We start from the raw sequence: 26049 nt of genomic DNA, 5'->3' as shown, positions 1-26049 counted from the left end.
GATTAAGTGCTTAATATTTGAATTATTATTATTATATAATGACGACTTAAACGAAAGTAAGAATGAGCCATAGAAACGTATTACTGAGTAAGGTAACTCAGCGCGCATGCATCTGGACAAGTTTCGTGAGAAAACTTTTGGACAAAATTTTCCGGACGCTGGGACGTTACATCAGCGTGCTGTCAGCAACTGTAAATTACTATCTATTCTACAAAAATAGACCCTAGGGAATTACTGACTTCCGGCTAATTTTACACATTGTCCGGAGGTAGTGCAAATTCAGTAAAGCATATGGCCGCCGTCCGCCGTACATTAATGTGTATAATTAAAATTGACGAGATTGTTAAAAAATTAATTGTAACAATGGAAACTGTTCGATACGAACTTATTGATGGCGACAATAACATTTATGAAGTGTTTCTGAAAATCACGCGATGATTATATCACACAATATTTTGTTCAATAATGAAATAATAGAGAAATTCTATTTTTTTATTATAATTCCTACCTAAAATGTGCTTTGAATCCTTCATCCGAAAGTAAAGCAATAACATTTTCAATATAATTTTTTATGCGTGGCCTTAATTCCAATGGTCTACGCTTAGTAATCATGTTTAAGACATTTAGAATTTCTTCCTCATCGTCTGATGAACTGTCACTGTCACTATTAATAACATTCACAATACCTTGCACTGCAATTATAATTGCATTGACATTTGCCATAATTAGATTGTATAAAGTTAGGTTTTTATGATGGCATCAACAGTTGCTGGTTTGACTGTAAACGCATTCCGTTTTGTAAAGGTGGAAGCACATAAAATTACAGGAGCCATAGGCAGAATGCAGGAGCCATAGCGCATGCGCTGTGATATTACTTTATCTGTCCATGGCAGAATGACAGATATCATAGCGCATGCGCTATGGTTTCTGCATTCTGCCCATGGCTTCTGAATTTTCAATCTACATAAAAATACATAGCCATAGCCACGGGCATAACCAGGCATAACTCATCGTAGCCGGTAGCCGGTCCTAAAGACAAATATTTTGCAAAGAAGGGATTTATATTGATTAACACGTAAGTATTCTCATTATTTAATTATCAACGCAATGAAAATACAAACTGACAATGACCGTATATATATATATATACATATAATTATTAGTATGAATTGTCTCAGTTTTATAATGTTTTGAGGTTAATTTGATATTGTACACAAATTTCTGAAATTGTAATTTATTGCAAAATAAACGCGTCTTTTCATAATTTTCAGTAAATTTTATGTACAGTTTAGGTGTAAAAATTTATTATTAAAACATTCTCTTGATTTGGTTAATTTTCTCGAATAATACTTTATTATTTTTTATGTATGATTGAATATTTTTCACTTATTTTGATATTTGATGTTTGCGCTGTTTGGCCATTTTTTAACATTTTTGCAATTAGTTTATACAATTCTGAATGTGATTTTAATTCGAGAAGACTTTATTGGATTGAATTACATTATCTTTTCACAGAACTGGATGATTTCGATTTGTTGTTAATTGCTCTGGTCAACATGGGAGCACTTTTGGTGCAACGTCGTAGAAATAGGATCAACCGTGAACGTCATCGTCGCCGTCGGCGTATCTGGGTACGACCAGTTAACACAAGGAGAAGACAGCAAGGAGCGTTTTACAATCTTTTTCAGGAGATAAAAACAGATCAACAAATGTTCCACAAGTATACACGTATGACACTGCCAACATTCCAGCACTTGATGGACATTATCAATCCAAGCTTAATAAAACGAAGTCCACGAGCACTTGAACCAGAGCAAAGAGTTGCTTTGACATTACGGTATATGTTTGGATTACTGGTAGTCTAACAATACGTATGTGTAAAAGCCGTTTGACAATTAATATTATAATATTGATACTGATTATAATATTGTTACAGATTTCTGATTGGAGACAAAGTTCCAGCAATTGCTTTTGCCTATCGTGTTGGTTTATCAACAGTGCATAAAATAATTAAAGAGACGTGTGACATATTTGGAAGACTTCTTGGTCCTATCTATCTACGAGCTCCTTCGAGAGAAGAATATTTACAAATTGCTGAGGGTTTTTGGAAACTATGGAATTTTCCACATTGCTTGGGGGCACTTGATGGAAAACATGTCGATGCTCAATGCCCCCCCAATTCTGGTACGCTGTACTTTAATTATCACAAACGATACAGCATCGTACTTTTGGCTATATGTGATCACAATTATCAATTTATTTTGGTCGATATTGGATCAATAGGGAAGAACAGTGATGCAGGAATTTATGCAAACAGCGACTTGAATATGGAAAATGGGATGCTGGATATTCCAGAGGGAACCAGTTGCTTAAGCGGAACCGATATACAAGTGCCTTATTTTTTTATTGGGGACGAAGCATTTCCCATTGGAAAGCATTTGATGCGGCCATATTCTGGACGGTATTTGGGGGAACGCAAGAATATATTTAATTACAGACTTTCGCGAGCCCGGCGTATAATAGAAAATACATTTGGAATTTTAGTAAAAAAGTGGAGTATTTATAACAGACCGATTGCTGCGACTCCTGAAAATATCAATAAATATATTTTGGCAACTGTATGTTTGCACAATTTCTTAAGAAACAGAGAAGGTAATGTTATACAATTTAAAAACAATGATGAAATTATTGAAAATAACGAAAATGGTGCAGCATTTGCGACGCACATTAGAGACTCTCTTTGCAATTATTTTATAACTCCAAATGGAATGGTCGATTGGCAGCATGACTATGTAACAAGAGGACAAAATCAAGACATCATCTAAACATAAACATTTGATCATTGATTACTCACGTGTCATATTGTAAAATGTAATGCTAATATGTATTTATTATGTAAATATAAAATAAATAGTACAAAATTTCTTTAATATTATTATTATTATTATATACTAGTACATATATTTTTTATTAGTAAATTTAATATCACACAATCTTAAAACACGAGTATTATATATACGAATAAATGCAAATTATTTATTTTATCACAAAAATCACTTTGCTTATAAGTTTTCTTTTCTCCACAAAATTTGCATAATTTCTTGTTTCTTGACTTGTTTTATATGATTATCCAGTTGTTTCAATTCCGCCATAATCAGATTGCAAAATGAAATGTCTGGATCATTCTGCATTTGTGCACCATCTTTTTTGGAATTCAAATGATCTGTAACTGCTTGATTCAAGCTAATAAAAGACGCTTCCAAATGATCGTTTTCATATTCTGCATTTTTAGCGTTTCTTTTATTTAATATATTAGGATTAAATTTACCCTTCATATATGGCGGCTTTTTCAAAGTGCAGGTAGATTTTACGCTTGTTGGAGAAAGGAATGTAGAATTACTTGTATCGGGTGATGATCGAGCTGACAACAATTGATGTTCGAAATCGTTTGTATTACTTTCTGTCGTCGAAGGAGAAGATACGCATGACGCATTATCAAAATTACTGGTAGTGGGTGATGTTTCCGGTATTGCGCATTCTTTTATTGGTGAAAATATATTTGCATCAATTTGTTCCAAAGGAGTTCTTTCTTTTTCCAGAGTTTGTTTGCCATGCTGCACCCAATTTGAAATTTCTTTATTTAGACTCTTGTCTTTTGAACAATCAAAAATATTAGATTTTTTGGGAAACTTGATGTTGGTTATCGATCTGAAACCATATCATATTTGATCAAATTTGTGGATTAATAAGTGTAATAAAACAGGTCAATTAATTCTCCTTAACAAACACACATAATCAAGAAAAATTGGAATATAAATATAATAAATCTACTACAAATTATGAATTCTGATTCTATTATAAATTTCAGTGAAATCTCAATTTCTTTAAAATTATAATGTTCTACTGTATACCATTTTGCTAATAAGAACACAGAATCGAATGTAATAAATTCTTACTTTTTAGTTTTGACAAATTTGTCAATATATTTCATAGACTCGAAGTATACAAATCCTCGTCTTTTGGAAGCTCCACTTCCACTTGTTGTTTCACTTTGTCTTTTTTTCTTTTCTTTAGAGAAAGATTCTCTTAGACGGGTCCACCGAGTGCAGCAAACATCCGCTAAAATATATGTACAATACAGTTACTTATAACGTCGTTACCGTCATCGTTATACCACTTTTTATAATAACCATTTGGTAATAAAGTTACAATTTTTCATAACGCTAATAGTAACCTCAGAGAATTTCACTTTTTGAAAATAACTTATTACCGTTACTCATTATTCAATAAAAAAAGTAATGTGTTATTTTATTCGTTACGTAACGAGTAAAGTAATAAGTTACTTTTTACATTAAGTATAACGCAAAACGATAATGAGTTTTAAAAGTAGCATTCCTATTATGGTGTCATCATTAGCGTTATAAAAAATTGTTACGTTGTTACCAAATGATTATTATAAAAAAGTAACGGTAATGACATTACAAGTGAACGACCTTACGAATAACGTGTTACTCTTTTCCCTGGTTAAATATACCAATTTAACAATCGAATTTAATAATTGATTGAATTTAGCTTCAGTACAAATGCATGTTAATGAATTGAATAATTCATTTTTAATATTGTTAAACATTAAAAAATAAAACTTACGAAGCGTGGCCAAAATTTTAGAAATCTATCCAAGAGTTCTCTTTTTTTATTACATCCCGATAATCTTTACAGCTGCTATCATATAGATGTGGATATTCTTTCACAATATTTATTAACAAATCATCAAAATTTCTATCTTCGTCCTGCAACATCACTTCAGAATAGTTTTCATTTTCTTCATTTTGGGACATGTTTATGCTATTACGGCAGTAATCCGTGTGATCGTACGCCATGAGAATCGATTCTATAAATAAAGCATAAAACATAAAACATACCGAAAATTATAAGAAAATGCGTTTATTTTGCAATAAATTACAATTTTAGAAATTTGTGTACAAAATCAAATTAACCTCAAAACATTAAAACTGAGACAATTCATACTAATAATTATATATATATATATATATATATATATATATATATACGGTCATTGTCAATTTGTATTTTCATTACGTTGATAATTAAATAATGAGAATACTTACGTGTTAATCAATATAAATCCCTTCTTTGCGAAATATTTGTCTTTAGGACCGGCTATCGGCTGCTACCGGCTACGATGAGTTATGCCTGGTTATGCCCGTGGCTATGGCTATGTATTTTTATGTAGATTGAAAATTCAGAAGCCATGGGCAGGATGCCAGAAACCATAGCGCATGCGCTATGATATCTGTCATTCTGCCATGGACAGATAAAGTAATATCACAGCGCATGCGCTATGGCTCCTGCATTCTGCCTATGGCTCCTGTAATTTTATGTGCTTCCACCTTAAGTCTTTTCTTTGGAGTAACCACGGGTGGTACAGGAAGCCGGGAGATTCGGGACCGAGGGAAGCGAGACCGGAAAGTAACTACAACGTTTCTAGGAATAATACTTAGTGATATATTTGAATCAGGTACACGGACCACTAGAGTGACACGACTGGCTAACATCGAACTCCGACTACGACTGCTGCTACTCCGATTCCTCCTCGAGGCGGCCACATGCGGTCGCCCTCTACGCTACGCCATTTCCGGTGTCCGACGCTTCCGGTACGCTCTACGCGCCATCTCCAATGGATGAAGGCGCTACCCACAACACACACGCCACGCTCAGATGCCAACTGTCACCCTAGGGTCTAGTTAATTTGGTTACATCAGGTTTCAGGCCTTACAACTCGGCCATTCTGTTATTCAGCTGCGTCCCGCGGCTGCGCCTTCAATTTGAAAGCGTTAACTATTACATATATTTATAATTGTCACAGGAATTATTGGTTAGACGCTGGATCAGTCCATTTTTTAAGTTTATCCGAAGATAAAATAGTGTTTAGCGGTCTCGGTGTGTGATTAAACCCTGGTATGTCCTTTATAACGTATCGGTTGAAACCGAGCACTTTATCCACTACGTAAGGCCCCCTGTAATTCGACTTAAGCTTAGCACTTTGGCCAGGTTTGGTTCGTGTATCTCTTATAACTACAAATTCGCCTTGCTTATAATTACTTGGTTTTCAGAATTTTTGGTCGATATATTTCTTATTATAATGTTGTAGTGAAGCCGTCGCCTCCGCCGCCTTTTGCCGGTCATTCGTACGATCTATTTCCAGTCGTGTATCGCTTTCGATCAAAGCCCTAGCGAGTCGCGTTAAATGCAAATCGGTATGATTCCGTTGGTCAAAACCGAACATTAGGCGGGCGGGCGTCGACTTGACTGCAGAATGCACGGTATTGTTTATCACATATTGCACTTTGCTCAGCTGGCTTCCCCATTCATCGGGAGAGGCTATCAATTTTGCCAAAGAAGTTTTAAGAAAACGATTAATACGCTCGACTCGGCCATTGGCCCAAGGCGACGCGACAGCGACCTTACGGTGCTTAATATTCAATTCTTTCAGGTACGAAGCGAATTCATCGGACGTGAAACTAGTGCCTCTATCAGAAACCACTTCCAGAGGTCTACCAAAGGTACTAAAGATTGTGTCGAGGCACTTGATAGACTCTCTCGAGGCAGTAGATTTGACTGGGAACAGCCAGGTGAACCGCGTTAACGCTTCCACCACTACGAGAACGTGCCTGTATCCATCGACCGTGACTTGTAGCGGTCCAAAGTGATCAAGGTGGAGTATTTCCATAATCGCGTTAAGGTCGGTGGGTACATGCATGTCTCTTTCTAACCTATTCATAGAGCTATTCGCAATAATGCATGTAATGCAATTGTCTACATATTCTTGAACCTTTTTTTTCATAGCCGGGAACCAATAGGTACGTTGGATGCCCTCGAGCGTTTTCCTACACCCGCAGTGTGCCATCTCATCGTGATAGACTCGGATAACGCTGGTGGTCATCGCCTCAGGTACATAAAACTTCAGTTGATTGTCTACTATTCTATACACTAAACCGTCTACAAGCGAGTAATTTTCCATAGGTGTGTCTTCGAGCGTGTGACTTATTTCTACTATCTTCGGATCCGCGAGTTGTCTGTACATTAACATAGTCTCGAGAGGCAATGCATCAACAACCGCTATGCTACGACTCAGCGCGTCGACGTGAGTCATCTTTTTGCCAGGTCTGTGTGTTATTTCGAAATTGTAATTTTGCAGGGTAAGTATCCATCTGGCTATTCGAGGATTTACATTAGCTTTTTTAACCGCATGTACTATTGCGTTGCAATCGGTAACTATCGTGAATTTAATGCCGTATAGGTATACATGGAACCGCTCTACAGCGCGTACGATTGCCAGCATCTCGAGCTCGAAGCTATGGTAGCGCATCTCAGCCTGGTTCGTCGTACGACTGAAATAAGCGACTGGAGCCCATGTTTTATTTTGGCGTCTTTGCAATAATATGGCCCCGAGACCCATGCTACTAGCATCCGTATGAAGCTCGGTATTTGCTGCTGGGTCATACAATTTAAGTATCGGTGACGAGATGAGTTCGTTCTTTAATAGATTAAACGATTCTACACACGCGTTGTTGAATTGGAATTCAACGTCCTTTCGCAATAAATTCTGTAATGGTCTTGCTTTGCCAGCGTAATCTTTAATGAATTTACGGAAATAATTCGTCAGACCGAGAAAGCGTTGTACTTCATGGACAGATTGCGGTGGTTTAAATTCGCGCACTGCTTCCGTATGTCGCGGACTTAATGTGATTCCGTCCGCCGAAATGATGTAGCCGAGAAATTCTATTTTTTTCTTGAGAAACTGACATTTTTCAAAATTTAATTCAAACTTATATTTTCGTAACGTGACTAGAACTTCGCCGAGGGTCTCCAAGTTCTGCTCCACTGTCTCTGACGGGATTAATACATCATCGATGTACACCATTATGCTGTCGGCTCTAATAAACGTGTTGAGTATCTGGATTAACCGTTTCTGGAATTCCGCTGGCGATTCACAGAAACCAAACGGTAGGTACTTGTATTCAAACTGGCCGTCCGGAGTCGCGAACGAGAAATATTTAGTGTGTTCCGGGCGTACCTTAATTTGATGAAAACTATCTTTTAGATCTAATAACGTGAAAACGGTTTTGTTACTCAGCCGCGTCATGAAATCCTCGATCAACGGGAATGGATACTTTTGTTTATTAACCCTGCTATTAAGCGGACGGAGGTCCACGCATAGCCTCATCTTCCCATTTTTCCTTCTTACAGGTACCACGCGCGAACAATACGGTGAGGTACTCGGCTGGATCACGCCTCTATCCAGCAGATCGTCCGTGATCTCCCTCAGCTCAAGTCGCTCCGCATGTGCGAAACGACGAGGAGCATACGCATAAATTGACGTATCATGTAAGTTTATGCCTACCATGTAATCGTCGTTCACCAATGCAATCTCGCGAGACTGAGTTTCGAGAATTATCTCCTTCAAACGCGACTTTACTTTCGTGTCGAAATCAACAATCGTATCATCTATTATTTCAGATAAACGGTTCTGGCAGCTGTTTTCGATCACAAGCAAGGGGAGAGTCGAAAACAAATTGACTCTCTCCTCTTGTTCTGTCAACAGCGGACGATATACCAAGGTGAGCCTTGTTTGTTCGAGAAAGTCGCGACCCAAAATAATATCCCCGTTAAACAACTTATCACGCATCACGTAGAGCCTAACTTCAAATTGCTTGCCTGGCAACAAGTCCAACGAGATTTTAGTTTTAGCTATCCCGAGTAAATCCAACGGTTTACTATTTAAATTTGTCAACATTTTATCCACCGGGGTCGAGATTATTACTATTCGCGTCGAGATATTTTTTATACGTTATCCCGTTTATAAACGAAACGGGACTGCCGGTATCCACGAGTGCGGATAAATTACAATAATTATTTTCTATCTTACAGATGCCCACCAACGGGCCGGAGATTTCGAGACGACCTTCATGCTGTATTGCTGCTTCCCGCACGGCCGCTACGGACTCCGCTTCCATTGGCTCGTCTTTCACCGCTGCTGAGGCTTCTGACGTCCGGGACGTAGTCGCAGGACGGGTTCCGGATCGGGCCGGTACAGTGTCGTTCTTCCTTCTTTTGCTGGGGCAGTCGAACTGCCGGTGCCCCTTGGATTTGCAGTAGAAACATGTTGTTTCCGCTCGGCATTCCATGTGTGAATGCCCCTTTCTTCCGCAGTTTCGGCAAGCGTCGGGATCCTTAGGCTTCGAGTTTGTCTTCTGCGTCGGTTTTCTTTCTAATTCGTGGAGGCCTCGCGTAAGAGGTCTCATTTTTTCAATAAATTCCTCTACCGAATCTGCCATCATCGACAGGGCTGTGAACTTGAGCGAACTAATAGTAATTCCTCCTGCTATTAAGTTGATAGAGTCGGTTACCGAGAGGTCGAGGTTGCTCATAAGCTCTAGTTTGTCCATCGCATAATCGACGAACGTTTCTTTGTTCGGTCTCCAAATCCGGGCTTCAATCTTTTGCATGGCCCCGTACATTGATACTCTGTTGTCAAAAGCTTTAATTAACTGCTGCTGGAGAACCGTCCAGGACTGTAGCACTTCGCCCTCCTGCCTATGGTACCATTTCTTCGCAGTTTTCGTAAAGCGGCTGGATGCTGCGAGTAGAGTTATTCCGTCCGGGGCCGCGTGTATTTGCGCTATTGCGTTTACTCGTCGCACCCACACCTTCACATTCTCGTGTTCCGTGCCACCAAATTCCGGTATTTGCGGTACGAGGGCCGATACCTTGACGGGAGCGACGGTTGCTATCGAGGTTACCGGGGTTGCTTGGGCATTCCTTGGAGAATTGCCTATCGATGTCGGATAAACCGGGCCCGCCGCCGGTCCTAAGTCGAGAGCTTGCCGGGCCGAGGAAGTGTTATGCTGTTGCATCAGCATTTGTGCGAGGCGCTCGAACTGTTGTTGCTGCCTTTCCATAAATCGCTGCTCTCTTTCTTCCATTTCTCTCTGACGATTGAGGAAGTCAGCGGTTACGGTGGCCAACAGTTGTTTGATTGTATCTACGGGAGGCGCGTTATCACTTTGATTGTACGAGGTTGCAGAGGCACCGCTCTGCTCTACAATATTCTGCATCGGGTTTGATTCTTCTTCGTCGGGATCGAGATGAGCCTCTGCGTCTTCACACGCGAGGAGCATATCGATTAGTTCGTCGCGGTCGACCGGTATTTTAATCTGATCTGATAAACCGGCGCGCACGGCTCTTTTCTTAAGAGCTTCTGTATTGAGTTTCACTAATTTTGCACGATCCATATTCGAAACACTTTTTTTTTTTTTTTAGGATTGCTGGGCCGAAGACTGCCGCACCAATTGTCCTTCACGAGACCGAGAATACCAGCGATTAGGCTGCCCTTCACGTGTCTGGCACCGGGTAGCGCGTACCGCGGAAAGCCTGCACGAGAATGCGGGGTGAGCTTTCCCTGTTGTATAAGATCGAGGTGCGAGCCACTCAACGCGAATTCCACGCACTTTTCAAGAGTTCTCACACACACAGCGAGATCGAGATCGAGTCCGACGGGCACGTGCTCAACGGCGGCCGCGGAGCGAGGCGCGACGAGAAATTTGCGGACCGCGCGCAGAGACACGGGGCGAGCGAACGGATGCCCTTTACAAGGCACGAGACGGAAAAACCGGAGCACCTATGCTCTTATCACCGGGCGAGACGAGTCGGAGGTCCTAGCCACGAGGCGGGAAAACGAGATGGATCGGAGCACAAGCCACGCGGCGCGGAGCGGAACGGCTGGAGCTGTATCCCACTTCTGAGGTTGTAAGTCTTTTCTTTGGAGTAACCACGGGTGGTACAGGAAGCCGAAGGATTCGGGACCGAGGGAAGCGAGACCGGAAAGTAACTACAACGTTTCTAGGAATAATACTTAGTGATATATTTGAATCAGGTACACGGACCACTAGAGTGACACGACTGGCTAACATCGAACTCCGACTACGACTGCTGCTACTCCGATTCCTCCTCGAGGCGGCCACATGCGGTCGCCCTCTACGCTACGCCATTTCCGGTGTCCGACGCTTCCGGTACGCTCTACGCGCCATCTCCAATGGATGAAGGCGCTACCCACAACACACACGCCACGCTCAGATGCCAACTGTCACCCTAGGGTCTAGTTAATTTGGTTACATCAGGTTTCAGGCCTTACAGTTTTTTAGTGTTGCCAGTATTCACTGGCGTTTCGGAACAGCTCAAACCCAGTAACTTCAGTAGCAGTACTGTCAGTACTGTCAGTAGATTTCGGAACGCACCCTAAATGTTAGTTATTAATAATAAATAATAACATATTTATTGAGAATTAATGTTTAATTAAAATATTATATTAGATTTTGAAATAATACCGTTATGATAGAAACTTGATAGACAGAAAAAATATTTGTAAATAAAATAATCTCTTTAATATTACTTTAAACAATACTTTAAAAATACATGATTGTGTTACATATAATTACTATTTTAATAAAGTTAATAATCTTATCATACATTAAAAACAGATTATTTGTAATTGTAATAATCAAATTATTTATGTCGTACTTTTTAGGTTACCTGCTACAAATTCACGGAACTCGCAACTTGTAACTTGCTCGTAATGATTTGGCTATACCGGACAGCATTGAGTTGTCACGAATCATGATGATAGTAGATGGTTGTGCTTATCATATATTTCGGTCCTAGAGAAAATTACTCGGATAGCCATTATCGTAAACACCCTATACCGGACAGCATTGAGTTGTCACGAATCATGATGGTAGTAGATGGCTGTGCTTATCATATATTTCGGTCCTAGAGAAAATTACTCGGATAGCCATTATCGTAAACACCCACTGTGTATTTATTAAGTGGTACATAATTTAGAAGCTAAAAGATGCATGCCAATCAATGAATGCACAGTATTACTTTCGTATGTAAAATTTTTTTGTACTAATTGTAATAGCCCGAGGCCCAAGTAGACACGAAGTAGGTAAAGACCAAGATTACTAAACTGTACAGGTTGTCTCATGGAAGACCTTTTAGACGCGGGGTCTCGCAGCAAGAGAGGATATTTTGACGTCATTGGAGTTTAGTTGTCTCACTTACACTTAAAAAGTGTAAGTCTCTCTCTCTGCTCAAATGATTTCAGGTGTAGCTGATACAAGTGCAGCTACACAAGTGTAGCTGAGCAGAGAGGAAAACGCGCTGGTAAAACAGAGAGGAATAGCAATGAGTATAACAAAGATAAATAACACCACCACTGACGTCACGACCAATCAGCGTTAAGTATCCGGATGAGACAACCTGTACAGTTTAATAATCTTAGGTAAAGACCTATAATCAAAGATTCGCCAATGGCGAACACAATTTTGATTGGTCACTTGAGTCACATGGTTTATCCGCCATTGCGTACCCACGCTGGGCGAGGAAGAGAGGAGAGTGCTCTGTGTTGAGCAGTATAGATTAAAGGAATATGTGTCAGAAATTATAAGATAATTCAATCTCTGCACTCTCGAGGGTCACTATATTTTGACGATACACTCAGGAAGAACAAGAAAAATTAAATTTGCATGTTATATGACTGCGTACAACTTGGAGCAGGATCGCATTGTTTACTATCTGTACTACTCCAGACCCAGCCCCAGACCCCAGCTCCCGGCCCTAGCCCCCATCCAGTCTCCGTACGGGTACATCTGTGAAGTTAGCCAGCCAACTTCAGCTTTAACAATTTTCACCAATTGGTATCGTTTGGTGGTCGTTTGGTGGTGTTTGGTGGTCCAGTCCCATCGTTTGGTGGTTAGCCGTTCTCTTGTAATATCAAAAATAAAATTTGAGTGTGAAGTTAGCCCGACATTGTTTATTTTTGCACCAATTTTAATTTCAAGTAGCTCATTCGATTCGGAATCGTTTGGTGGTCACGAATATGCTAATGAAATCGTTTGGTGGTCAACCGTTTTCGTAGAAATTAGAAAAAATCGTTTTTGAGTATTTCTAGTTTTGGTAACACTGGAAATTCCCCAAATAAATATTAATTATGATACAAATTCACTTTTAAAGGCGTTATCAGATGTAAAATCGTTTGGTGGTCACGAATAAACTAACGAAAACGTTTGGTAGTCAACCGTTTTCGTAGAAATTAGAAAAAAGTTTTTGAGGGTAAGGAGCCAAAATCCATAAAAAAACTAGGGGAGAATGTTGGCAATGATGGAAAATCTCTAGAATCTATAAATTTATTTCTGAAGTTGACAACACTGTGGTGCTTTTGGGAGTAGCATGGGATGCGTGTAGTGCAGAACCGTGATTGTGACAGATGGTGTATGAAAGACCAAAATAACCTCGCGGAGATGACAGGTCAGCAAGACGCAGGTTAGTGCTAAATATTAAACTTTAATGAGATTATTAATTTAGGATCTTTACAATACGAGTTACTGTAAACTGTCTTTGCTGTTTAATTCTGACTGCATTTACTATGTAAAGATTATCTTTCTTATAAAATTATGTGATATTTACTACATGTTTACTTTAATAATTAAATAAATAAATAAATAAAACCAAAGTTGTATTTATTAATTAATTTAACACTAAAGTCATTTGTGTCGTAAAGATTCTAAATTAATAATCTCACAAGGGGACCTTACGGGTCATGGAACACCGATTTTTTTAATACTTATAGGGTTTGAAGATCAGTACCCGGACTTCAATTTCCTAAAGCAGTACGACGCGCTTCTCAAAAATACTCGAGAAAATCGATTTTGAAGATTTCCGATATCTGTAAGTACAGAAAATTTTAACCTATTGTCAGAGCCGCTCGTAGCCGAGCGCACAGAGCTCTAGTTTCGTAAGCGCGGAGTCGCTGGTTCGATTCTCGCTTTGGCCTCAATTTTTTTTTCATAAGTTAATAAAGTTTTTTTTTTAATCCTATATCTTAACATTTATCAAATTGAAATGCTAATTAATTATTAAATATTTATTTGTTATTTTTTAAATAAAAATTAACATTTTTTTATTTTTAATTACTACTTGATTGAAAATGCGAATATTTATAATAAATTAAAATTTGGTACAAAAAATGGAAAACATTAAAGAAAATGAAATACTTTTTAAGAGATTACGAGTAAATACAAAAATAATATAAAAAACAAAAATAATATTTATAAAAATGGTTGTTTAATTTTTATGAGTTATTAATTCATGTATGTTATAAAATATATTAATAATAAATACATTTGACATTACTCGTCAGTATTACATGAGCCAATTTAATTTTTATTTAAAAAATAACGAATAAATATTTAATAATTAATTAGCATTTCAATTTGATAAATGTTAAGATATAGGATTAAAAAAAAAACTTTATTAACTTATGAAAAAAAAATTGAGGCCAGAGCGAGAATCGAACCAGCAACTCCGCGCTTACGAAACTAGAGCTCTGTGCGCTCGGCTACGAGCGGCTCTGACAATAGGTTAAAATTTTCTGTACTTACAGATATCGGAAATCTTCAAAATCGATTTTCTCGAGTATTTTTGAGAAGCGCGTCGTACTGCTTTAGGAAATTGAAGTCCGGGTACTGATCTTCAAATCCTATAAGTATAAAAAAAATCGGTGTTCCATGACCCGTAAGGTCCCCTTGTCAGATCAGTCTTTCTATAATAGTATTGATTATATTACAATGTGAAATAATATTATTATTACCAAAATACCAAAAATAATATAGAATTATTATTATTTCTTAAGAGATATAAACGTATAAATCCTTTTTTGTAATGATTTAATGATTGTATAGATCCATCAAAAATAAAAGATTAATTAGTAATTAATCTTTTACCTTTGATAGGTCTGTATTAATTAGTAATTAATCTTTTACTTTTGATGGGTCTGTATGATCATTAAATCTTTACAAAAAAGTATTTATATATTTATATCTTTTAAGAAATAATAATCAACCCATATTCTTGGTATTTTGGTAATAATAATATTATTCCCTATTGTAATATCGATACTATTACAAAAAGACTGATCTGAGATTATTAATTTGTGATCTTTACGATACAAGTTACTGTAAAATGACTTTGCTGTTTAACTCCAGTTGTATTTATTAATTGAATTATTAAAGTAAACACGCAGTAAAATCACAATTTTATGAAAAATATAATCTTTAGATAATAAATGTAGCCAGAGTTAAACAGCAACGTCAGTTTACAGTAACTTGTATCGTAAAGATCACAAATTAATAATCTCAGATCAGTTTTCCTGTAATAGTCGATATTACAATGTGAAATAATATTATTATCACCAAAATACCAAGAATAATATGAGATGATTATTATTTCTTAAAGGATACAAATGTATAAATACTTTTTTGTAAAGATTTAATGATCATACAGACCCATCAAAAGTAAAAGATTAATTACTAATTAATACAGACTTATCAAAGATAAAAGATTAATTACTAATTAATCTTTTATTTTTGATGGATCTATACAATCATTAAATCTTTACAAAAAAGGATTTATACGTTTATATCTCTTAAGAAATAATAATTCTATATTATTTTTTGTATTTTGGTAATAATAATATTATTTCACATTGTAATATAATCAATACTATTATAGAAAGACTGATCTGAGATTATTAATTTAGAATCTTTACAACACAAATGACTTTAGTGTTAAATTAATTAATAAATACAATTTTGGTTTTATTTATTTATTTATTTAATTATTAAAGTAAACATGTAGTAAATATCACATAATTTTATAAGAAAAATAATCTTTATATAGTAAATGCAGTCAGAATTAAACAGCAAAGACAGTTTACAGTAACTCGTATTGTAAAGATCCTAAATTAATAATCTCATTAAAGTTTAATATTTAGCACTAACCTGCGTTTTGCTGACCTGTCATCTCCGCGAGATTATTTTGATCTTTCATGCACCATCTGTCACAATCACGGTTCTGCACTACACGGATCCCATGCTACTCCCGAAAGCACCACAGTGTTGTCAACTTCAGAAATAAATTTATGGATTCTAGAGATTTTCCATCATTGCCAACATTCTCCCCTAGTTTTTTATGGATTTTGGCTCCTTACCGTTTTTGAGTAGCATCATGCAAATTTCCCCAAACGAATATTATTTTTCATACAATTTCACTTTCAAAGGCGTTATTGGATGTAAAATCGTTTGGTGGTCACAAATATATTAATTAAAACGTTTGGTGGTCCACCGTTTTTTTTAATATTACCAAAAAAATGCTTCCCAATGGCTTTGCTGTTGTAACGTCCCAGCGTCCGGAAAATTTTGTCCAAAAGTTTTCTCGCGAAACTTGTCCAGATGCATGCGCGCTGAGTTACCTTACTCAGTAATGCGTTTCTATGGCTCATTCTTACTTTCGTTTAAGTCGTCATTATATAATAATAATTCAAATATTAAGCACTTAATCGTACTTTAAAATTACGTACATATATATATAAAAATCATATATTACATATATGTATACTTTAAGTTATCTAGCATTATCTTAACTCTCTTATCGGTACGAACGCATAGGCAATCGGATCGTTTAAACTTCTAAATTCTTACTCTCGTATTGCTTATGGGTTCGTCGAGGATTAATTAACTGTAAGATAAATAAGAACCGGATATTTGTAAAGGCCCTTGCACGTGCACTGTCGGATGATTAAAGAAATGATATCTCGTCAACTGAATCCTCAAAGATTCAAACGGAACGGTTCTAAAACAAAATCTGCTATTATCAACACGACGGCGACAGGATGTCGCGCCTAAAGAAATACAATACGAAATTAATCCGCGTAATATCCGGACTGCGTGTCGGAAGATCAGGTGAACCATAGCTAGGCATTTAACATAAACAGTTCGTAAGATATATCCATTTCACGTTGGCGACGAGATGTCGCGCCCAAGAAATAATTAAGATTGATAAACCGGCGAGATATTTGGTAGTGAAAGCGATCCTAGCCGAAAAATATCCCGGATCAAATGATCGACGAAATCCTAGACGAGATATCTCCGATAAACATCCGCACACGTGCAAACGGTCTCACGCGCCTTATCAGCGACCCCCGAAACTCGGTTCCCGCCAAGCCGCCGAATCACTCCCACTCTTACCGACTCTTGCGCTTCGCGCGTGTTCCCTACTCCGGAGTGCTAGCGGCCGCTGAGCGCAGCGCCGATTTTGCTCGATCCCTTTGTCCGCGCCCTATTTAAATCCGCGCACAGACGCCGGATCATTCATTCACTCACTATTTTTCGACACTCGTTCAGTACACTTATTAGTTCAGTCATTAGTTCTCGGTCACGCGTCACTCTTCAATCTTCAAGTTATCTGCAACCTCTCTCGTACTTCGCGATCAACTCATTGTTAATTAAGTTAACCAGTGCGTGCTCCGACAGACTGCTATCACCAACATATCTCTGCGACCATCTTCAACTGTCAACCCACATCAACCATTTAATTATTAGTGGACCAAACTATTGCTTCAAACTATATTATAACTCGTGAGTACTAATTAATTATTGTTTACTATCGCTCCCTAGAATATTTTCCGAAATTGAACTGTGCCATATTATAAGGAATCCTTGCGATAAGGATTAATTGTCGATCCATTTCCAAATAATTATAAACAACTCCTCTAGGTACAACCCTCTCCCCTCCCTTGTGCCGCGATAAATTCTACAACACCTAAAGTGAGTAGACTCAGTGATTAAAACATCGTCGGTGAAATTAGAAAAGCCGGTATATTCGTGCTCAACGAAACTGTAGATTCCGCTAGCGAGCGTTCTATCGCTTGCCAGCGACATAAGTGAACAAAACTGTAGATTCCGCTAGCGAGCGTTCTATCGCTTGCCAGCGACATAAGTGAACAAAACTGTAGATTCCGCTAGCGAGCGTTCTATCGCTTGCCAGCGATATAAGAACAAAACCGTAGATTCCGCTAGCGAGCGTTCTATCGCTTGCCAGCGATATAAGTTAGTTAATCATTCACAAGCACGAATATACTCGACGGCCCTAATTTCCCTTGACGCAGAAAGATGCTTAACTAAGCGTTCACTCGCTTAACCAAGCGTTTATTTGTAGACCATCAAGAAGAATCGCCACCGCGCTGGAAAAAAGAAAAGAGCAAAAATCCTCAAGGCTCAACAAAAAGCCCTAGAGCGGGCTTTCGAGGAGATTGAGAATTTCGTGGGCTACCCGCTGGAACACACCCCCCTTCCTCCTCCAGTCACAGACGCTCCGCCAGGAAGAGCAATCTCTTCCCTTGATCTGTTCCAAGAAGACACCGTCCCTTTGGAAAACTATAACCAGTTAACGTCTAACGCGCCCGAAATAATCACGCTTAGCGATTCCGATCACGATTCTCCGGAGTTGGAACCTTTAGATCCAACTGCGGAATACCATAGCGATGCAGTAGCACAGATTATTATATTTCCTCCAGAGAATTAAATAATACATGTAATAATCCTATACGTTGTTTTATTAATAAATATATACATATATATATATCCAGATTCATTAATCTTAACTACATCAAGGTCATACTAACCAAATCCTACAAGGTTTTCCACCGGCAACAAGCTCTCGCCATACCCGGGTAGAGTTCGTGTAAGCGGGCTGCCCGAAATTTGAAAGGAGAGCTCCCGCGTCGGTCAGGCGACCGAGGCGTCGCGACGCACACATTGAGAAGAAATATCCCTAGACCCGGACGTTACACTGTATAACTCCCTAGAACCATTTGATTTTTCAAGCAAATTTACTTCGCGAAGGATTATCGACGCGTAATCGTTTGGTGGTCGCTAATTTCGTAATTAAAACGTATTTGGTGGTTAATGTCGTCGTCAAAAAATGGTAAATGACGTTGTGTGCGCGTTTCATGCGGATAGGTCACTAGGAGACATTGCGGAATAAATGGAAAAATTTTCATTTTTTTATCAATTTCACTTTATAAGGGGTCATTCGACGCGTAATCGTTTGGTGGTCGCGAATTTCGTAATTAAAATGTTTGGTGGTTCGTCTCGTCGGCAAAAAACCTGAATGACAGCGTGCGCACATTTTATGCGGATAGGTCACTATGTGACATCGCCGAATTAGCGAAAAAATTTTCATTTTTCTACCAATTTGACTTTGCGAGAAGTCATTCGATGCGTAATCGTTTGGTGGTCGCGAATATAATAACGAAATTGTTTGGTGGTCATCCGTTTTCGTAAAAAGTCGAAAAAACCGTTTTCGATTGGCATCATAAACTCACTAGAAAAATATTATTTTTTGTACAAATTCACTTTCAAAGGCATTATTGGATGTAAAATCGTTTGGTGGTCACGAATATATTAATTAAAACGTTTGGTGGTCCACCGTTTTCTTTAATATTACAGAAAAAATGCTTCCGAATGGCCTTGTTGTATAACTCCCTAGAAAAATTTAATTGTTATATTTAATATTTAATTGCACGCGTCATTCAGGTTTTTTGCCGATGAGATGAACCACCAAACGTTTTAATTAATATATTCGTGACCACCAAACGATTTTACATCCATTAATGCCTTTGAAAGTGAATTTGTATGAAAAATAATATCTCTCTAGTGAGTTTACAATGATGCCAATCGAAAACGGTTTTTTCAAATTTTTACGAAAACGGATGATCACCAAACGATTTCATCCCCTACAGCATGAAATATTGCTGCAACGTTGCAGAAATATTATTTTGCAAGATTGGAATATTGCAGAAAATATTGCTGCAATATTGCAGCAATATTCCTATGTCCGCTCCAAAACAATATTGTGCAATATGTCTGCAATATTTCTGCAATATTCCCCGTAAGATTTCTGTAATATTTCAGCAATATTGCTGCAATATTTCTTGTAAGATTGCTGTAATATTTCTGAAACGTTAATGCGCAATATGAAGGAAATGTTGCAGGTGGTTAAATTAATCAAATAATATGTAAGATGTGTATTATACGAAAAACGGAAAATGAATTTATTGTCATACCGTTACGGCACAATAATTTAAAAAATTATTAATTAAAAAAGTAATTAATTAAATTAACATACACCAACGGATATCGAATATCGTTCCATTCTAGATTTAAGTAAGCATTAAAATGAAGCAAGTCCAGAAAATGCCCATCCTGATCAATTTATACGCTAGAATTACACATGCATGTACGGTTCACACATGTTTAATTAATGTATTATATATATAAGTCAGAGTGAACATCTTCTGGACTTGCTTCACTCAATCTAGTATGGGACGCAACGCTGTCGTGATTACAGAATTTGTTGCACATCTATGTATCTTTTAGCTCTAATCTTACATAAAAATTTAAAATAAAAATATCCTGCTCTATTTTTTTATTTGTCCCTTAAAACTATGTAAAATATTACTTATTGTTAGTTCTAGATTAAGAAATACGGATTATACGGAAATAAATTTTGCACGGTTGCAATATAATATTGCCACAATATTGTGCAATATCTGTTAGGAAATATTACATTTGTAATATTGCTACAATATTGCACAACATCTGCTAAGAAATATTACATTTGTAATATTGCTGCAATATTGTGCAACATTTGCTAGGGAATATTATATTTGTAATATTGCTACAATATTTCTGCAATATTGGTTATATTATGCACTATTGCAATATTTCTGCAACGTTGCAGCAATATTTCATGCTGTAGGGGAGGAGAACGGCTAACCACCAAACGATGGGACTGGACCACCAAACACCACCAAACGACCACCAAACGATACCAATTGGTGAAAATTGTTAAAGCTGAAGTTGGCTGGCTAACTTCACAGAGGTTGTCGTGTAACCCAAGTAGAGATACTTGGTCTGTTCTTTCTAGCTGCACTGTTGCACCGGTGCAATAAGTTAAAGTAAAACAAGTATATTTTTTCTCATTTTAACTTATTGCAACAGTGCAGATAGAAAGAACAGACCAACTATAACAGAGATTCGCCAATGTGCCGTCTTGGGGTAAAACCAGATATCGGATATGACGTTTTCGATGGCGGTTTACTCTGTTTTCTTTTGACAGGTGACAGGTGACAGGTTAGATCGGCTAGGCTTTCTCTGTCAGTTATATCTATCTTTCTTTTTCATACTTCCGGTTATACCCCAAGCGACGGGAGCCAATCAGAAATCGTTAACGCATTGGCGAATCTCTGTTATAGTATCTCTAGAACTTTAGAAGTAGGGCCGGAATTCATAGTCGAATCTTATTCAAGTTCCAGCTTAAGCACGATCTTAAGACGTCAATGCTGTTATTTCATTGGTTAAGTAAGTCTCAAGTCGGCTCGAAGCTAGACTTAAGACAATGCTTGAGCTTAAGATCGGTCTATGAATCCCGTCCTAGGTATAGGCTCATACCTGTCATACCGCTCATATCCAATAAGGAAGCGGAATATCTGTGATTGATTGCAGAGTTTGATACGCCCGATACGCGCGTATTGCACGTATTGAGGTGCCTTTTCACGCTGACGCTTGACCACTGATCTCATTAAAGTGGATATGGCATAGGACGAAATAAGTGTGACCAATTGAAGGTTGTAGTCTCTGTACACAATATGGCGGTGTATACGAATACGAACACAGTTTACTGTGACGATGATACGAAATTCCACGTGTAATTAATTATCTATAGACGTAGATGTGTAGCAGTTTTATCCAAAATATTACTTTTTTTATAATAAAAATAGTAAAATAGTAAAATAGTGAGATTCCAAAATTAAAAAATGTGTTTATTGTGGAAAAGGAAGTGAAAATAAACAACAAACGTTTCATAGGTGAGTAAGGTTAAGTCTGAAAAGTTTAATAATAATATGTTTAATATATAATGTATCTGGATTCAAATATGTACCTCATAAGTACATAAGTATTTGTTGAATACACATTTTTATTATGTTGCTTTAAATTACAAATTTAAGTTTTAAGTGATACGTTTGTTTTGAATTCATATATTTTATGTTATAAAATATATTTATAATGTAACATTATTGTCATTATGTTTAAATAGCACAGCATGTGACTTGCAAAGTTTAATGAAGCACGCAAAATAACATTTTTCTATTACTACTTTTCTATTACTATTTTCTAAAAAACGCGATAAAAAAATTATCTTATTTTCTATTTGCTTCTATGCTGTGCATGTATATAGTGCATGTATATACATTTTATTATGTACATTATAATATTTATACTTAAATATTAAATAAATCTATGCTAATCTATGTCTAATAGTTACTTTTTTTACAAGCTGCAAGTATGGATTACTACAACACAATTAAGGACACGAGGACAAAATAAGCTATAACAATACCCTTTAAACTTATTTATAAGTTTAGTAGTAGTAGTATTATTTATTAGTAAAATTATTTAACAAGATGGTCATAAATAAAAATTTACGATTTTTAGACACCTGCAAAATTTTATTTTTTAATCTTTTATTTATCCTCTTATTTAATAAAATATTTATATATTTTGACTCAATTTATACATAAAAATGTTATATATTACCAAATATTTTTTTAAATATTACAAAATATTTGTTATAAAGTCATTTACAAATGTCACTTACAATGATAAAAAAATACATAATATTAAATGTTATATGTATGATATAAAACAATATTATAAAAATTCAAATAAACACATTCCAGATTAATATTTTACAACATTTCAAATTACTATACATATACATTTTAATATATTTTGTAAATTACTTAATTTTTTAATTCATTTTTACTGGTTACATTATAATCATATTTTATATTTTTACAATATATCTTATTTAACACATATATTTTGTGTTAGTCATTCAAATTTTCCGTCAAAAGCGTGTACGCTGACTACAACTTTAATGGCTCCCGGCTTTAATTCTATTGGTCACACTTTTTTACCTCAGATTATTAGGATATGCCATATCCACTTTAATGAGATCAGTGCGCTTGACGCTCATTTTCAGCGTCAAAAGATATCACGTGACTAAAAATGACGAATGGGTATCTTTATTTTTAGTCACGTGATGTCTTTTGACGCTGAAAATTAAAGACTTATCATCAAAGATGCGCCAATGGCCCCCCACCATGACTGCTATCCACCACACAGACTTCTATAATATACTAGACTGCTAGGCTCGTTATATATTCTTCATTTAGTGTGTACCCGAAAAGTATGTACAAATAGGAGCTCATAGGCGGCAGACTGAATTACCGATTGGAATGTGGCTAATATTTTATAGTCTTACGACTATGGATTACTAGAGGAGTGAGTGAGATGTATGATACAATATATACATATATTATGTGATTATGAGAGCGTTCTCCTTGGACGCTTATGCGTACTTATGCGTTAAACGTATCATTCTTTTGCTCTTGTAATATAAAAGAAAAAGATAAAATGACAATAACCAAGGTATGTGATAAAAGGCTGCCCAAATATACATATATAAAAAAGCGGTATACATTTCTTTTCGTTTAAGTATTAAAACTAAAGGACAAATGATATAACCTCATTTTAAGAGCATTTTTGTATAAAATAACCTAATATTAATGATATTTATTAGTATTATTAAGTATCATTCTTTAAATATATATATATATATAAACATTTTTTAAATGTCAACAAATTACTCGTAGCAACTATATGTGACATTTATTGGCATATATATATGTACATATACATTCCACTTGACGAACAATGTACATACATAGTAGATGACACATTCCGATCGGTTATTCAGTCATGTACAACATGTACATTATATACTGGTACGCCTAGGGAATCAAGGTTAGCAGTCTAGTATATTATAGAAGTCTGTAATCCACCATCTTGTATCCATACGAAGACTGGTTGGAGCACAGGGTGTTTACGATAATGGCTATCCGAGTAATTTTCTCTAGGACCGAAATATATGATAAGCACAACCATCTACTATCATCATGATTCGTGACAACTCAATGCTGTCCGGTATAGCCAAATCATCACGAGCAAGTTGCGAGTTGCGAGTTCCGTGAGTTTGTAGCAGGTAACCTAAAAAGTACGACATAAATAATTTGATTATTACAATTAAAAATAATCTGTTTTTAATGTATGGTAAGATTATTAACTTCATTAAAATAGTAATTATATAACACAATCATGTATTTTTAAAGTATTGTCTAAAGTAATATTAAAGAGATTATTTTATTTACAAATATTTTATTTATTAATTTGTCTATCAAGTTTCTATTATAACGTATATCTAATGCATATCTAACGTATATCTGTTTATAAAGGTGCCTTTTCATGCTGACGCTTGACGCTCATTTTCAGCGGCAAGAAGGTCATGTGACCACAATTGACGCCAGCGTCAATCGAAATCCCATGAAAAGGAGAACAGCGTGAAGATTTCGGCGTCGTGAGTGATATAAAAATGTCTTTTATTAATAAATATCAAGTTTGGTTACAGGAATGTAATCAAAAATTGTTAAAAAGGGAACAAATAAAAAGGAAAGCACTAATAGCACTTCTTATCAATGAAGTACAAAAAAAGAAAAAAAGAAATTATTCAAAAAAACGTTATTGGGTCGAACCAATATTTCAAGAACGTAAATTACATGGATTTTATCATGCAATATTTCCTGTAATTACATTAGAAGACAGTAGATTTCGAAATTATTTTCGTATGAGTGTAACTCAATATGAAGAATTATTGTGCATAATTGCACCTTCTCTAACTAAACAAACTGTAATTAGGGAACCAATACCACCTGCAGAACGGCTATCTATGACATTAAGGTTCTTTATAAATTTATTTTCTAGTATATTTATTTTTTTATAGTAAATGTATAGTATAAGTCATGTAATATTTTATACAGATTTTTGGCGTCTGGTGACTCGATGACTTCAATATCTTACCAATACCTTGTTGGACTAACAACTGTCAGTAATATTATCGAAGAAACATGCAGTGCTATATGGAATTGTTTGGTAAAAGAAGTACTTCCATCCTGTTTAAAAGAAGAAGATTGGTTAGATATTGCAAATGAATTTGAACATAAATGGAATTTTAACCATTGTATTGGGGCAATCGATGGTAAACATGTTCTTATTCAGGTATACATACACACATATATACATATATATACCCTATAATGTTTTTGTTTACAGAAAATAAATAACATAAATCTTTTTCAGTGTCCAAATAATGCAGGTTCTTCTTATTTTAATTATAAGCACACTCACAGTATTGTTTTACTTGGAATTTGTAATGCCAATTATTGTTTTACATTTGTCGATATTGGTGCTTATGGTCGACGTAGTGATGGAGGTATCTTTAAAGATTCTCTTATAGGTCAAAAATTCCATAATATGGAAATGAATTTACCACAACCACGACCTTTAACATCAAATGGAGAATCATTGCCTTATGTCCTTGTTGGTGATGAAGCTTTTCAACTGACAAATTATTTACTTCGGCCTTACCCTGGGAAAAACTTAAATGAAGAACGAACAATTTATAATTATCGTCTTAGTCGGGCAAGAAGGACAATAGAAAATACTTTTGGTATTATAGTAAGTCGTTGGAGAATTTTAAAACGACCTATTATTTGCACTGTCGAAAAATCAATGAAGATTATACAAGCAATTGTGTGTCTTCACAATTGGATACGGAAACAGGATACTGATGAAAATCAATATGTAACTCCAACGATAATTGATAGAGAAGATTCTGATGGTTTTATTCCTGGTTCTTGGAGAGAAGAAATAAATAATAGTGCTTTGGAAAACATAACGAGAACTGGCAGTAATAATTGTTCTCGTCACGCTATGGAAATTCGCGAACAATTTTGTGAATATTTTAATAACGAAGGAGCTCTAACATGGCAATATAATATGTGCTAAGTACTATATTAAATATATGAAATAAAATAAAATTGAAGTTTTGTAATCAACAAAAATTTTTTATTTGTATTATAAAGTCTTTTTAATTACATATAATATTTAA

At 36.2% G+C, this 26049-nt stretch overlaps 4 protein-coding genes and 2 long non-coding RNA genes across 10 annotated transcripts; 4 read left to right on the top strand and 2 right to left on the bottom strand.

The window, feature by feature from the left end:
• The first annotated feature begins 807 nt into the window (after positions 1 to 807).
• LOC118645645 (protein ALP1-like) lies at positions 808 to 2927 on the top strand. 2 transcript variants are annotated; one of them, XM_036287122.1, is made up of 4 exons: positions 808 to 1075; positions 1516 to 1837; positions 1937 to 2184; positions 2284 to 2927. In XM_036287122.1, the coding sequence occupies exons 2-4, from the start codon at positions 1557 to 1559 to the stop codon at positions 2823 to 2825; spliced, it is 1071 nt and encodes a 356-aa protein (XP_036143015.1). In that variant the 5' UTR covers positions 808 to 1075; positions 1516 to 1556; the 3' UTR covers positions 2826 to 2927. The 2 variants fall into 2 exon arrangements, with proteins under 2 accessions (XP_036143015.1, XP_036143014.1); XM_036287121.1 differs by having other exon boundaries at positions 1937 to 2927.
• Positions 2928 to 2929: 2 nt separating this feature from the next.
• Positions 2930 to 4880, bottom strand: LOC118645806. Its single transcript, XM_036287515.1, has 3 exons — positions 4718 to 4880; positions 3957 to 4119; positions 2930 to 3708 (listed from the first exon to the last, which is right to left on the bottom strand). Exons 1-3 carry the CDS (start codon positions 4878 to 4880, stop codon positions 3063 to 3065), a joined length of 972 nt encoding a protein of 323 aa, XP_036143408.1. The 3' UTR covers positions 2930 to 3062.
• A 3939-nt stretch (positions 4881 to 8819) lies between these two features.
• LOC118645805 lies at positions 8820 to 10317 on the bottom strand. The gene has a single exon (XM_036287514.1). It carries the CDS (start codon positions 10314 to 10316, stop codon positions 8820 to 8822), a length of 1497 nt encoding a protein of 498 aa, XP_036143407.1. The 5' UTR covers position 10317.
• Positions 10318 to 12594: 2277 nt separating this feature from the next.
• Positions 12595 to 18560, top strand: LOC118645728. The gene is made up of 2 exons (XR_004963409.1): positions 12595 to 13389; positions 16072 to 18560. It is a non-coding gene; the product is annotated as an uncharacterized LOC118645728 (long non-coding RNA).
• Positions 18561 to 21391: 2831 nt separating this feature from the next.
• On the top strand, positions 21392 to 22477 carry LOC118645639. The gene is made up of 2 exons (XR_004963325.1): positions 21392 to 21847; positions 22318 to 22477. It is a non-coding gene; the product is annotated as an uncharacterized LOC118645639 (long non-coding RNA).
• Positions 22478 to 24040: 1563 nt separating this feature from the next.
• On the top strand, positions 24041 to 25968 carry LOC118645647 (protein ALP1-like). 4 transcript variants are annotated; one of them, XM_036287135.1, is made up of 4 exons: positions 24041 to 24099; positions 24338 to 24839; positions 24920 to 25157; positions 25239 to 25968. In XM_036287135.1, the coding sequence occupies exons 2-4, from the start codon at positions 24475 to 24477 to the stop codon at positions 25944 to 25946; spliced, it is 1311 nt and encodes a 436-aa protein (XP_036143028.1). In that variant the 5' UTR covers positions 24041 to 24099; positions 24338 to 24474; the 3' UTR covers positions 25947 to 25968. The 4 variants fall into 4 exon arrangements, with proteins under 4 accessions (XP_036143028.1, XP_036143031.1, XP_036143030.1 ...); XM_036287138.1 differs by having other exon boundaries at positions 24051 to 24099; positions 24375 to 24839; XM_036287137.1 differs by having other exon boundaries at positions 24072 to 24087.
• Positions 25969 to 26049: the final 81 nt, after the last annotated feature.

This window comes from Monomorium pharaonis, chromosome 5 (assembly GCF_013373865.1).
Source record: "Monomorium pharaonis isolate MP-MQ-018 chromosome 5, ASM1337386v2, whole genome shotgun sequence".
NCBI classification, from domain to species: domain Eukaryota; kingdom Metazoa; phylum Arthropoda; class Insecta; order Hymenoptera; family Formicidae; genus Monomorium; species Monomorium pharaonis.
This window is presented reverse-complemented; position numbering and strand designations above follow the sequence as displayed.

Bases quoted from the DNA above. Each gene is read 5' to 3' on its own strand.
- LOC118645806 (XM_036287515.1), bottom strand. From the start codon at position 4,880: ATGGCGTACGATCACACGGATTACTGCCGTAATAGCATAAACATGTCC. The intron at 4,120-4,717 runs GTAAAGATTATC...CATATATTTTAG, and splicing joins ACATCTATATGATAGCAGCT to CGGATGTTTGCTGCACTCGG. The intron at 3,709-3,956 runs GTAAGAATTTAT...ATATGGTTTCAG, and splicing joins AAATTTGTCAAAACTAAAAA to ATCGATAACCAACATCAAGT.
- LOC118645647 (XM_036287135.1), top strand. From the start codon at position 24,475: ATGTCTTTTATTAATAAATATCAAGTTTGGTTACAGGAATGTAATCAA. The intron at 24,840-24,919 runs GTTCTTTATAAA...TATTTTATACAG, and splicing joins CGGCTATCTATGACATTAAG to ATTTTTGGCGTCTGGTGACT. The intron at 25,158-25,238 runs GTATACATACAC...AATCTTTTTCAG, and splicing joins GTAAACATGTTCTTATTCAG to TGTCCAAATAATGCAGGTTC.
- LOC118645645 (XM_036287121.1), top strand. From the start codon at position 1,557: ATGGGAGCACTTTTGGTGCAACGTCGTAGAAATAGGATCAACCGTGAA. The intron at 1,838-1,936 runs GTATATGTTTGG...ATATTGTTACAG, and splicing joins AGAGTTGCTTTGACATTACG to ATTTCTGATTGGAGACAAAG.
- LOC118645805 (XM_036287514.1), bottom strand. From the start codon at position 10,316: ATGGATCGTGCAAAATTAGTGAAACTCAATACAGAAGCTCTTAAGAAA.